Raw genomic sequence first — 13,069 nt, forward strand, 5'->3', positions numbered from 1 at the left:
GTCCCATGGTCTTCATTAGAGCTGCCAACTGTCTCTTTCAGAGGCCATCTGTTGCCAGATACTTTACGCTATCCCAGTGAGGGGGAAATGGTACATGAGTTGATCTTTATAGCATTTACAGGGGGCACATTAGTTGACAAGACAACAATGAGAATAGGAATAAGTGAAATGTTCAGTTAAGATTAAATAACTTGTTAATAAATTTGTTATTTTCTTTAACTCTTGAACTTTACTAGTAAGTTTGTCCCCATAAGACTTGTGTTGTTTTTTCTTTAACTCTTGAAACTTTACTATCAAGTTTTAAATGCAAAACTTTGAACTCTAATTTCATTGAACTGACTTGCTCAGATTAGAAGAATGTTATGTCCTAGCCCATGCATGATGGTAAGGGATGGAAGCCTGAAGGGTTTGCAAAGAATGTTATGTCCTAGCCCATGCATGATGGTAAGGGATGGAAGCCTGGAAGGTTTGCACTTAAGACCATCATGACAGTCAAAAGTGTTTAGCATACAACCAGGAAGACGATCAAATTATTCTTTTTTTTCTCCCAAACAAAACATGGTCACCTTTCTGTTAGATAACTAGTTGGTTTCATCTGTTCCTAAACACTTCAATGATATAAAAATGTGGTAACTATTTGGTTTCATCTGTTCCTAAACACTTCAATGATATAAAAATGTGGACTAGAAAGCAAAACAAAAATCAGACTTGAACTTGCTGAGTCAAATATCTATTAACAGACCCCAAACATTGTTTCTTATATCTGGATATAGCCTAGGGTGTATCAGTCTGTTTTAACATTATTAAATACTTTTTTTTAATTCCATTAACATTTCACATTTTTTATGTTTAATTTTTTAATTGTAAACTTTCGTATTTCCATTGTTTCTCTATATTGTTCCTACTTGAATCTGTTCTTTCTATTCTTGAGTAATTAGGTTTAATTAAAGACTTGAAGAAATCAAAAGATTGTATTATCTAAACAAATCTTTATTGTCTTTTTAATTTTGTGTGCGTCAGTCAAATTATTCTTTTTAAAATTTCAGTCTTTTTGAAATAACAAAGCTTACTACTTGATCTGAAAATCCTTTCAGCTCTCACAAAATCAAAATCTCTTTCTTTGCCTGTTTGCTACCTACGTTTGTTTTAAGCAACTATGTTTTTGTCCTCTAACAGTGACGTGCAAAATTTATCTTTACCTTTAGTTAATTACTTTTGACTCTGTAGACCACTGTCACATACCCCACTTAGTCATCTTTTTCCCGTGAACTCTCTGAAAGGATGTCTTATTTTTGGCAGACTATTTCTGATACGACGTTGCCCTACGTTCATCATGCTTGACTTTTGACGACTTGCATAAAATTACATAGGAAAAGAAAAGAAGTGTATATTTTCTTGGGGTTTGTGAGAAAGTTTCTTTAATAGGGATTTTTAAAATGAAATTGTGCCATTTCTAAAGCATCGAGTTTCACACTTTGATTGTTTCGTATCTACGCGTTCTAGTTTTGTAAAAAAAAAATATTTGTGCACAGAGGTACATGTAGGCCTACTTCTATCTATTGAAAGCCGACTCTAGATGGTGATTTCTTTTACTTCTCTCAGAACAACTAAATAAAGACCTAGAATAGACTAAGCTGTGGCTCAACCTTTTATATAATCTCACACATGTGAGCAAGCTAAAATTCTCATTAAAACATTTGTGTCACTTATAAAACAATTATTTCGTTTGGCATTGAACGTGGAGGTTTTTTTGTTTTTTTTTAAGTTGTTTAATACTATGAAAACAAAGGAAACAACACCTACAGGTAACAGATGTGAACTTGGATCAGTGGTCTTCCCTGGAAGAGAGAGTGGAGCTACACGTACCAGCAAAGACACTGCAAATAAGGTGCTCTTCAGTGTAAACAGTGAACATACCGATGCTAGGCTAGGCTAGGCTGATTCGACTCGTGTCAACAGTTTTTATACTAAAGCCAGGTTTCCCAATTAGGAAGAAAGGGGACGGGAAAAGACGAAGATGCAAATTGAATAGACCGAGAGGTTAGGAGAGAAGAGGGAAGAGACGGGGGAGGATTGAGTCAACAACACACACACATACACACACACACACGTCCACACAGTTGGGAAGGGTGAGCTAAGATTGTGAAATAACGAAATGAAACTGGAAGAAGGGGTGGAGCAGCTTTCACCGGTTATGAATTCAATGCAGGTAGTGACTAGAGATGTGACGGCATCCATCAGCGTTCACCCTCAGTGTGTGCTAGCGAGTAGCTCATTTCGACTAGCTGGCGTTTGGAGCAGTCTGTCACCGCGTAATGGGCAACGGCCAGTCCACACCTAAGGGCCATCACCTACAACGCACACCCGGGGTGATTCAGTATAAAGACAGCGATTCCCACGGCTCCGTAAGCTCCGGGCATTATGTATCTGCTCGAAATCTGGCCGCGTTGGACGCTCTGTCCACTTCCTCTATATCCGACGATGCTCACGATCTGCCTGTAAAGAAGAAACGAGAAAGAAAGAAGACAATCAAACACTCGACTCCAGATAAAAGGGACGCCACTCTGCGGGATATGTTCGAGCGGGAAAGTTTGAATTTCTCTGTGGATATTCCCAAGTTTCAAAAGGATATCTCAACGAATGTAGATTTGGTAGAAACGTACGCAACTGTGTCATCTCCGTCAGTGCCGGAACTAATTGTTGACGTTCTTAACGCAGACGTAACCAATAAAAGTGCAGATAATTATTCTATGCCTAGTGTTCCGGTCAACAGTGGACCTACAGAAACAAAAGCTGATGCTATCAGTTACACTGCGACTGTCCCTGCCATGAGTAATGCTAACGTTGGGAGTGTTGTCGAGAGCAGTGCTACCAAAGACAGTGCTACCATGAGCAGTAATATGTTAAGCAGTGCCACCAGCTCAGTCACAATCAACAATGACGAACCTTCCATTGCATCAAACAATGCTTCCATCAAGGCTGAGCATCACTGGGAAAACATTTCAACCTACACACCAGACTCAGGCTTACACTATCCCTTAATATTCAGAAGGTCCAAAAAGGACCCGGGCTCTAAGGAGTACAACGAAGTCGTCAAGGAGCTCTCCAGCGTCCTCGAGAGACGAGCCAGAAATGGTCGGCCCCACACGATGTTTGACGACAGCTCCGTGCAGGAGTTAGAGCAGCGAATGGCCCAGTCAAAACTAGAGAAGCAAGGTTCCAGATCCATGGACAGTCTGAACTCTATATTCTCTAACAAAAAGCTGCTCAATAAGCTAGAAAATCATTTAATGAATAAGAACCGGACGAACCAACTGATTAACGAAGAGCAGTCAGCAAAAAGCGAAAAACAGGAAACCGCCAATGTCTCTTTGTCTGAAAATGCGTCACGAAATTTTGATGATGTGGGCACTAGTGCCGGAAAATATTCAGAATGGACCAATAGAAACCGACAGGAATCGACAACGTCTTTCAGCCAATCACAAAGCGATATTTATGCCGTACCCAATAAAAATATGTTTGGTTCTTCAGGGAACACAGCCAACGTTACTCGCGGTAATTCTGTGACAATCAGTGGAAGCACAGTTACAATAAACGGTGCCACAGTTACAGATTCTAATTTCCCAGTGGAATCATTGGCAGGGAGAAATAGTTTGTCATCCTGGAGTGGTGTTGCAGATTCGCAAAACTCTCTTGTCAATGGGAGGCAGACTAAACTAGAGTTGACAAATAACACGATTAATATCAGTCATAATTTCAACTCGAATTCGCCAGAATCTCACTCTAGCTCAAGTCTAGGAAATATTGAATACAATATTAAGTCATCTCAGCCCGTTCATGTAAACCAAAGTAGCCACATTTCGTCACAAGACACCTTCGGATACAGTTCTTCCCAGAATACAACCAAGTCTTCTACATCTAATGTGACAATATCTCGATATCCTTTCCGGCATCAAGACTCTGGACACAATACACGTTTTTCTGGCATGTCAGATGCACCATCTTCTGGTTCTAGCAATTTTGTTGGAGCAAACGACACTCCAGGTCGCGTGACAACTATAAGGCTACCCGGACTGCTCCGTAATAGCAGTTTGATGCATTCAGAGTCAGACCTTACCCAAGAGTTCTCAAGCCGCCACCAAGGTGTACGTACCTCCGATGGAGGTTTTAAAATATTGATGATAGATCAAAGTCAAAGTGATCATAATGCAAGACCTCAGTATCAAAAGCATAATTCAATTGGCAACTCCAATGATAAATTCGATTTCCTTATCAGTAAGAGAAGCTATTCTTCTCTAGGAAGAGCTAAAAGCACAAGTGATTTATTCAGAGATGATCTCACGGTCAATACTTTAGATAATGGACAATTTAATCCTAATAAAACATATGACCACATTTATTTAGACGAAGATTTGACCAGAAGTGCTTACCATTCTGACGTCAGTTCTTCGGGATTAAGTTCGCCTAGATCACTTGTCTTGAAAGTTATGGACAGTGGTAGCAGCACTAGCAGTGTAGACACTTATTTCGTGACGGCAGATAGCGTTGCTAAATATGGTCACAACACATCGCCAACAAGAACCACGTCTGCTGCAATGACAACAATTGCAGAAGGCTCCGGTAGTCATCGATATAATCACATTGTGGACAGTTCCTCGGTCACTGCATCTTCCTGGTCTGTTCTGTCACTGGACCAGGCACTAGATGGAAAGCCAAGGACAGCCTCGCCTTCTGATCTACAAGGTGGCTCATCAAGACTTTATCATACCACCGACAGACGGCATCATCCTCGCTATCATAAATACAGCAAAACTCATCGTTCATTGGGTAGTAAAAGTGACAGCAGTGTTGCTTCAGATAACAGTTCCAGCAGTAAGAAAAGCAGCTCAGGCGTGCTTGTGGACGCGTCTGCTACTGCTCTAGCCAACAAGTCACATATGTTCATTGTGGTGCCTCCGAAAACGTCTTCTACATTAATACCAGACTTGATTGTTGATCACCGTTCAACTAATCAGTACAAGCAGGCGACCAAAAATGAACAACCGAAAACCACTGGTGGGTATTGTATGCTGTGGTTGTGTGAATGATGGGGTCTGTGTTTTTTAGCTGATAAAAGTTACGAAAGAAAAGGTTTTTAAAAAGTACCAACACTTTGAAATGAATAAAAAGGGCAGTTTAACCTTTTATTTATTTATTTTTTTTTTTTTGGTGATTGACACTTTGGACACTCAGAGCATTTCAGTTATTTTTTACAAAGATTTTTAACCAGTATTCCAATTATTTTCCTTAAAAAAAAAAAGACCATCAGAGCTCTTATCAAGATCTAGATCTATATTGAATAACACACATGACCAAGATTATATCTAGATCTAGAGTCTAGTTGTTATGCACACAAAAGGACCACTGCCGGAGAACTCTTATGTCAAGATATGTCTGGGTTATGTATTCACTGAATCTGGCAAAATATATGTAGAACACTGCTGGGACTGCATTGCCTCGTAAAATACTATACTCTATACTCTAGTCTTATTTTGCACATAATATTTCCAGCCTTTTATTAACAGTAGCATCCATTATAATGCTTAGGGCCAAGGGACATGTGGGAAAAAAATCCATATTTCGTTAAGTCCTTATAAGCATGACATTTAAAAAAATGAATTTACTTTGTTCAAAATAATTTTATAGGAATTTACTGGTCTTCGTGGAAACTCTTAAGTTGGCTTCCTCTCTTACTGCTTCCAAATAATAGCCTATATATAAAAAATTATTTTTTTTACACTGAATGAATAAAAGACATTTTTAATTTCTATCTTAAAAGTTACAGATCTTTGAAAAAAAAACCCACTAAATCTTCTGCCTATCCATATGTTAACCAGTTGGTGCATTTTAATTAGAGACTTAAATTCTACTTAGTCATTGATTTTCCTGGCTAATTTAGAAAATATAATTACAAATTAATGGAAACTTGTAAAACTATTTTTGTCACAACGTTTTTGACATTTCTTATTCCATACAGAAGCAAAAAGTAACTTTAACTTACAGGCAACTTGCCAGGTTTTTTAACATATTCATATTTAAAGTTTGACACATGAATTCCCCACACCTAAAAGGTCAACATGTCAGATCACCAATACTGGCTTGTAATACACTTTACATTTTTTTTTTTCAATATTTCATTCAACCCAAAACTTTTTAATTACTACTACATTGTCACTAATATGTCTACAGATGATTTGTCACAAAGAAAACTTATTAATATCTGGTCATAAAACTAATACAACATGTAATGTTCATTAGGTTTCCTTCTTAAACTTCTAGTCTCACCAGGAAGGTTATTATAATTTCCTTTGGGGGGGGGGGGAGCGGTGGTGGTGGTTAGGAGTATTTACACACATGAATATTGTGTGGCCATAATTGTGAACTTATCCCTCCAAACTTAGATCTAGATATTACCTTTCTTCCAACACTGGCTTAGCATCACCTACTGCATAGATTTTATTACTTTCTGATAAATAGCTGACAATTATTTCCATTTTTGCTCTTTCAATTAATAAAGTGAACTAAACAAATTTAAATATTTTTTTTTACTTATTAATTTTTTCTTTATTAACACCAAACAATGAGAGACTTAAACACTCTTTTTTTTTTCCAATTTGAAAACTTTACATTTCAAACCTTTGATTGCTTCAAAATATTGTTCTTCTTTTACCTTGACTGTTTTTTGGTTCATATTTACTTATTACATTTCTTTACAATACTTAAAAAAAAAACATGCATCTTGAGTTCTAAGGTCTTCTTCTTTTATCCATCCCTTGGGTTCCGTGTATTAATGTAATATAAATGTATTCAGAATCATTTTTACAAATTGTCTTGATTAATGTTATCAAAATTGATGAATTTTTTTGAAAAACATTAAATTGTTTTGTTTTATTAATCATTTTGAAAATGATTAAACTTTATACTAAAAATTAAAAAAATTGTGAAAGTTCATACATTTCTTAAAAAAAAAAAGATTAAGCATGTGTTTTTTTAAGCACAGAGTTAGCCTAGAGACTCTATATATTTAAACTTGGCCTACTTTGAGTCTAAGATTGAACAAACGGACCTGCTCCCCCCTTTTCTCACTGGTCTTTGTAGTATTTGCTACAGGTAAGACATCAAGTAACAGTTGAACTGAATACTTCACTTGACACTGACAAATAGGTCTCCAAATAGGTGGCAGAGGAGATGTTTTTGTCTTTGTTTGAATCAACTTCTAACAGAGTTCTAGTTCTTGATTTTTTTTTTGTTATTTTTTGTTCAACTTACAGCTCTGCAAGTCATTCTAAAATGACTTCCAATGAAAACATATCAAACTGATTCCTGTATAAAGTAATTTTCAATTGTTGTATGAAAAATTAGCTTTAAAGATATTCGTTTAGAAAAGAAAAAAAAGTATAATATATATATACAAAATTACACATGAATAAAATTGGCTGGATTGTATTTATGTATAAAAAAATAAATGCTTTAATCAGGTATATCTTTGAAATTTTTTACCTGGTAAAGGAAAATATTTTTTTTTTTAATTCTCTGAGTGACGCATCTAAGTGGAGTATATTACTCAATAGAGTATATAGAGATTAATTTTTTAATCAGAAAAAAGTAAAATAAATTATCTTTTTCATACCTTGCAATCTATGGGGGCAGATGATGTAAGGGTCATCTATGGCTGATGGTTAATGATGGAGTCATGTGGCTAGCATAACGACCAACTGCCTTTACTTTCCCCAACTAATGTCAGATATCAGGCCCCCAGAAAACATGTAAAAAGCTTCAAATTTACATTTTAAAAATATACTTTTGTTTATAAATTTTATAACCGTAATTTTTCAATGAAAAAAATCATGTCCAAAAATTAGAGGAAAGTGAAATTTCAGTTAACAAAAACATGGCTAATTCAACAAATTCAATAAAAAAGAATGGGATTTGAAGTAATTCTGCTTTGAAAGAATGATGTTTAATTTCAGGTTAATTTGCGCACTTTAAAACACTATATTTAATGATGCCTTCAGATATTGTAATCAAACATTTGCTGAAACTTGTAATTGAAACTTTGTCCTTCCTTCTGCTGTATAGGAAGCCCCTTCCATCAAGAAATTTCTGAAGGAACTTTACCAACAGCTCATGGTGAGGGACTTCACAAAGGCGAAGAGGACAAGCCTGCCACCTTTATTATTGATTCTAGAAATCTCAGAGGAGAGCCAACTGTACAAGTTGATGGTTAGTTGAAATCATCTGATGAAACAGATTTTTTTTGTATTGTTTACTGTAAGATAACACATTTTAGATAGTATGGATACTATTATGCAAGTGATAAATGCTCAAATTATAATGAATACTTAAAAAAATATTAAATGTAAGTTTTCACTATCCTTTAGGTCCTAATGCAATAGCTAAGTGCAGCATTGACCCACAACCAGATGGTCAGTACAGAGTCACCTACATCCCAGTGGAAGTTGGTCTATTTGATGTCTATGTCAGATGGAATGGCAAAGAAATTCCAGGTTAAATTTGTTTTTTGTTTTTTTTCAATTTAAAAAAAAATGTTATTCTCTGGTTGGTTCTTGATGACTTGCACTCTAATTTTAATTTAAAATTCTAATAGTGGTACTATTTTTGTTTTGGCTTGATCCTCTTGACTCACAGTGGAGCATAGGGGAGCAATAGTACTCACCATCAAACTCTTTTCTGGCAAATTCTCTCGGTTGTGTCCAAGTCCCTCCTGCCATCTTTGCTTCTATTTGTACTGATCTTCTTTTTCTTCTAATGTGGGTTCCAGTCTACAGCCTGTTTTCTATATTTTATGTTGATGTTTGCATTGTTTGTCCAATCCATCCCCATTTCCATCTTTTGATTACTTGCTCTATTGGTGCTTGCTGGGTTGTTTCCCCACAAACTGTAGTTAAAGATTTTGTTTGACAATATTTGTTGTAAAGAAAAAAGACAAGATAGATGTAAGGAATAAGGTTACATCAAGATTGGTATCAAAGAATCGATATTTTATTGCTACTAATGTATCACAGATTCAATATTTAGTATTTGCTGGACACAGAGTAAGATTTAATTTGAAGTTTAAATAAATATTCAATGTCTCATAATGGAAATAAAGTTTAAATATAATAAGCTAGTAATGGGAAAAAATGCCAACATTATAAACTTTTAAATATGTCATAGCTAGAATGATAAATATGTACAGTAAGACATGCAGTAAAGATTAATTATGTCATAGACATTGAAAATAGAACTTGAATATTTTTAATATAAGTTTGGATTATTTATCAATGCTATTGATGGAATCAAGGCTAAATATCTTAACAAAAATATGCTAAATAAGAACCTACAACACAATTTTAACCTTTTTTTTTTCATAACTCGACAGGCAGTCCATTCCACCCTAAGGTTGTGGATCCCAGAAAAGTCAAAGTTGTGGGAGGTTGGCATCATTATATGGATGGACAGGACAGAATTCATCTGGTCGTTGGAGAAGAGAAAAAAATTCCTTTTGACATCTCCGAAGCAGGTCCAGGTAACGACAGTTCAGTGTGCAAACATTTTTAAATATATATAATTAATAGATTTTGGTTAAAGTTGTAAAGATGTAACATATTTTTGTTTGATTAGTGTGAAAGAAATGGAATGTGGAATAACAAAGTAATAATGGGTACAAGATTATTCAAATAAAAATATATTGTACATTAGTATAGTGGAAACAATTTCCATTTTAATATATATATAAGCTTGAAAACAGTATGTATATTGATGACTTTAATATTTCTACTTTTTATTCAACACAATATATAGAGTTTATAAATATCATTGAATTAAAGAACAGCTTTAGCATAGCTATGAGAATATGTTAAAGTTTGTTAAAATATTATTTCTTTGTCAGGTCACATGAGAGCAGAAGTGAAAAGTCCTAGTGCATTTATACCAGTAGAAGTAGATAATGAACATAAAGGGAAATGTGTAGTGAAATTTGTGCCCAAAGAAGAAGGTAACATTATATAGTATATCACTACATCCTGCCTTTTTTTTATGTTTCTTTCAACCTTGATATAAAATTGGTTAAAAACATGAGAATTGCAATTTCTGTGACACAAAATAAAACTCATGTATTAATTATGTTCCAGGCCTTCATCATATTCATCTGTACTGGTCTGATCATCCTTTGGTCAACTCACCTTATGTAGGCTTTGCAGTCAGTGGAGCTGCTGACCCTAGCAAGGTCTGGCTGAGTGGTCAAGGTTTGAAGGAAGCAGTGATCAGGGAAGAAGCAGAGTTCATCATTGATGGAAGCCAGGCAGGGCCAGGTAAGAAACAATAGAACCAGTTAGAGTTACATCCCTTTATTGTAGCTTTCTATATTTTCATGGGCTGTGTCCTGGTGTGGTGTAGCCAACTATCTGTTGACATGTGCAAGCCAGAATGATACATAAGACCTCGCTTTATTGATCTTATTTTACAGTTTTCATCCATCTTTTTGTGCTCTTCCACTTTAGTTCTATGCCAATCAGTATTGATTGATTGACTAATAGTCTTAAAAAGTGTCCAAAACAGTTTCTTTTTAGTGTTATAATTTGTAGTGCTCAAATCTGAGGTGCATTTATGCATCCTAGCAGAAGACTAAGAGTTTGATCAAATTTCGAGTAAACCAATCCAAATCCACATACTGAATTAGTAATGACATAATTATTGTTTATTCTAACAAGGTTTGATCCTGTATAATATTCATATTAAATTAACATAAATCTCACTGGGTTTCTTATAAATAGTAATAAAAAGGAAAGACATAAGTGAATTTGAAGGAAAGACATAAGTGAATTTGGAAAAACATTTTTCCAACTCTTTAATAGCAAATCAGTCAAAATAATCACAACACTGGACTCCATTGTACCTAAATTTGTTTTTACATTTAGTCACTCAAAATCTCAATATGACATGAATTTTCAATAAATATTAAATGACATACATTTTGTAACATACAACCATATTTAAATCCCTCAACTACCATAATTCTCAGTTGATTTACTTTGAGAAACATTAATTTCCCTGAAAGATATGTTAATATTTTCTTCAGGTGTTAGTTTAAAATTTGTTTGTATGTTACTGTTCCTTTTTATTTTAGTTTCAACTTTTTTGTAAAGTGTTACTGTTCCTTTTTATTTTAGTTTCAACTTTTTTGTAAAGTGTTACTGTTCCCTTTTTATTTTAGTTTCAACTTTTTGTAAAGTGTTACTGTTCCCTTTTTATTGGCTTGCCTTCTTTTTTTCTTGTGTGAACTCTATATCATTTTGACTAAGTTGTCTCCCTGTAATGTAAGACCTCTTATTCTACAACCATCTCATGCACAAAGGTAAATTGTAGAAGCTGTTCTCAAACCTTATATATGGTGATAGTAGATGTCTGCTTATCCAGATCATTAAATCAACTATATGCAATTATATTGTTTAGACTAAACAGCCATTACTTGTGAAAATAGTTTAACAAAAATAATTTTTATTGTGCCATGGTCTTATGAAAAGTATTTTCTGTTTAACCCAAAAGGTGAACCAGAAGTCGAGCTGACTGGTGTCAGGGCTGAAATTCAGGTTTTTAAAACTCCTTTGGGTGGAGGAAAGTACAGATGTACTTACATACCTGTTATCCCCGGTGCTTATCTACTTAATATCTCCTGGAATGGTCGACAGGTAAGAAACATCATGCTGTAAATTATACAACTGTATCTATCTACATCTGTCTTTCTAGCTCTTTCTATAGACATCTTTTGCATTTGGTGTATCAAGGCTGCAGACTAGAAGACAATGAAAAGATTGCCCTTTTGATTGAGATGAAAAAAATGTGTGTTTTATACTATAGATTGAAGAAACTGAATACAACTTTGAAAAAACAAATGAAGGGTCTAACTGCTGTAAGGCCACAAGTTATTTCCAAGCTAAAATCCAAGTGCACTTCCCCACCCACTCATTCTGAAATAAGAGGATGCTAGGGAGACTATGACCACAGTCTCTCTATGAAGAATGTCTTAACGATGCAAAATTTAAACATGCAAGAATAAAATACTCTGATGTCCTAAACAGTGAAATCTACAAATATTTATAACTGTATAAATGACATAAGAATAGTTGAAAAATGTACTAAAAGTTATTTTAACTTCTTTTATACATCCATTTGTATTAGAAGTATAGGGATTATAATAATCACATTTTAGTTTTTTTAGCAAGTTGTTTTAAAAAGATTAAAAAACATTGATTAATTTAGGCCTAAACATATAATAAATGAAATGACATGGCTACATCTAAATAGTGTTGTGTCATATACCACTACTGAAACATTTATTTTAGTTTATTAATGTAAGCAATTTAATTATGCAAATAGATGCTTGCTAATTTCAAATGAGATAATAAATAAGAATGAAACCCCTAAATCTTTAACAATTAATTTGTACAATTTGTTTATTGAATTTGTAAATAAAAAGAAAAAAAAACTAGAAAGAAAATCATTAGAAGATATTAAAAATACCTTCCTTATGATAAGTTTGTCTATTTATTTGCAATACATTGTTGAATAATGTCATTTGTAAACTTTGTGTCAGCTACGAGGAGCTCCATACAAAGTGAATGTCATTGGTGCCTCTTATCCAAATCGTGTCATAGTAAATGGTGAAGGCCTCAAAGGTGGATTGATGGGTAACAGTTTAGATTTCAGAATAGATACCAGGAAAGCTGGACCAGGTAGAGGATACCTTCTTTTTTACTTTCGCTGTTATTGTTTATTTGTGACATAAGTTTCTAATGACTTTGTAAAAGTTAATTTTATTTAAAAGAAATATAAGTGCAGATTTGAGCTCAAGGTCAAGGACAGATTTAATATTAAGATTTCCTATTATCACAATTCCCGCAGCTGTCATTTTGCCTTTTATTTGCACGCTTTAACTGTAAAGCACTATTTGGCATTTGTATACAGCATTTCACATTTTTTGTAACAAAAATGTGTTTAGTTAGACAACATAACACTCTTCTTAACATTC

At 34.4% G+C, this 13,069-nt stretch overlaps 1 protein-coding gene across 5 annotated transcripts in view; it reads left to right on the plus strand.

Moving 5' to 3' along the window:
* The window catches only part of LOC106055671 (filamin-C-like), a 97,151-nt gene that overhangs the window by 79,786 nt on the left and 4,296 nt on the right, over positions 1 to 13,069 (plus strand). For all 5 annotated transcript variants that reach the window (XM_056013117.1, XM_056013118.1, XM_056013119.1 and 2 more), the window contains 7 exons: positions 8,119 to 8,262; positions 8,421 to 8,546; positions 9,422 to 9,568; positions 9,932 to 10,036; positions 10,173 to 10,352; positions 11,587 to 11,729; positions 12,635 to 12,773. In XM_056013117.1, the coding sequence (XP_055869092.1) occupies positions 8,119 to 8,262; positions 8,421 to 8,546; positions 9,422 to 9,568; positions 9,932 to 10,036; positions 10,173 to 10,352; positions 11,587 to 11,729; positions 12,635 to 12,773 (984 nt within the window). The remainder of the gene's footprint in view (positions 1 to 8,118; positions 8,263 to 8,420; positions 8,547 to 9,421; positions 9,569 to 9,931; positions 10,037 to 10,172; positions 10,353 to 11,586; positions 11,730 to 12,634; positions 12,774 to 13,069) is intronic.

The sequence above is a fragment of the Biomphalaria glabrata genome, chromosome 15 (assembly GCF_947242115.1).
Source record: "Biomphalaria glabrata chromosome 15, xgBioGlab47.1, whole genome shotgun sequence".
Classification (NCBI taxonomy): Eukaryota; Metazoa; Mollusca; class Gastropoda; family Planorbidae; genus Biomphalaria; species Biomphalaria glabrata.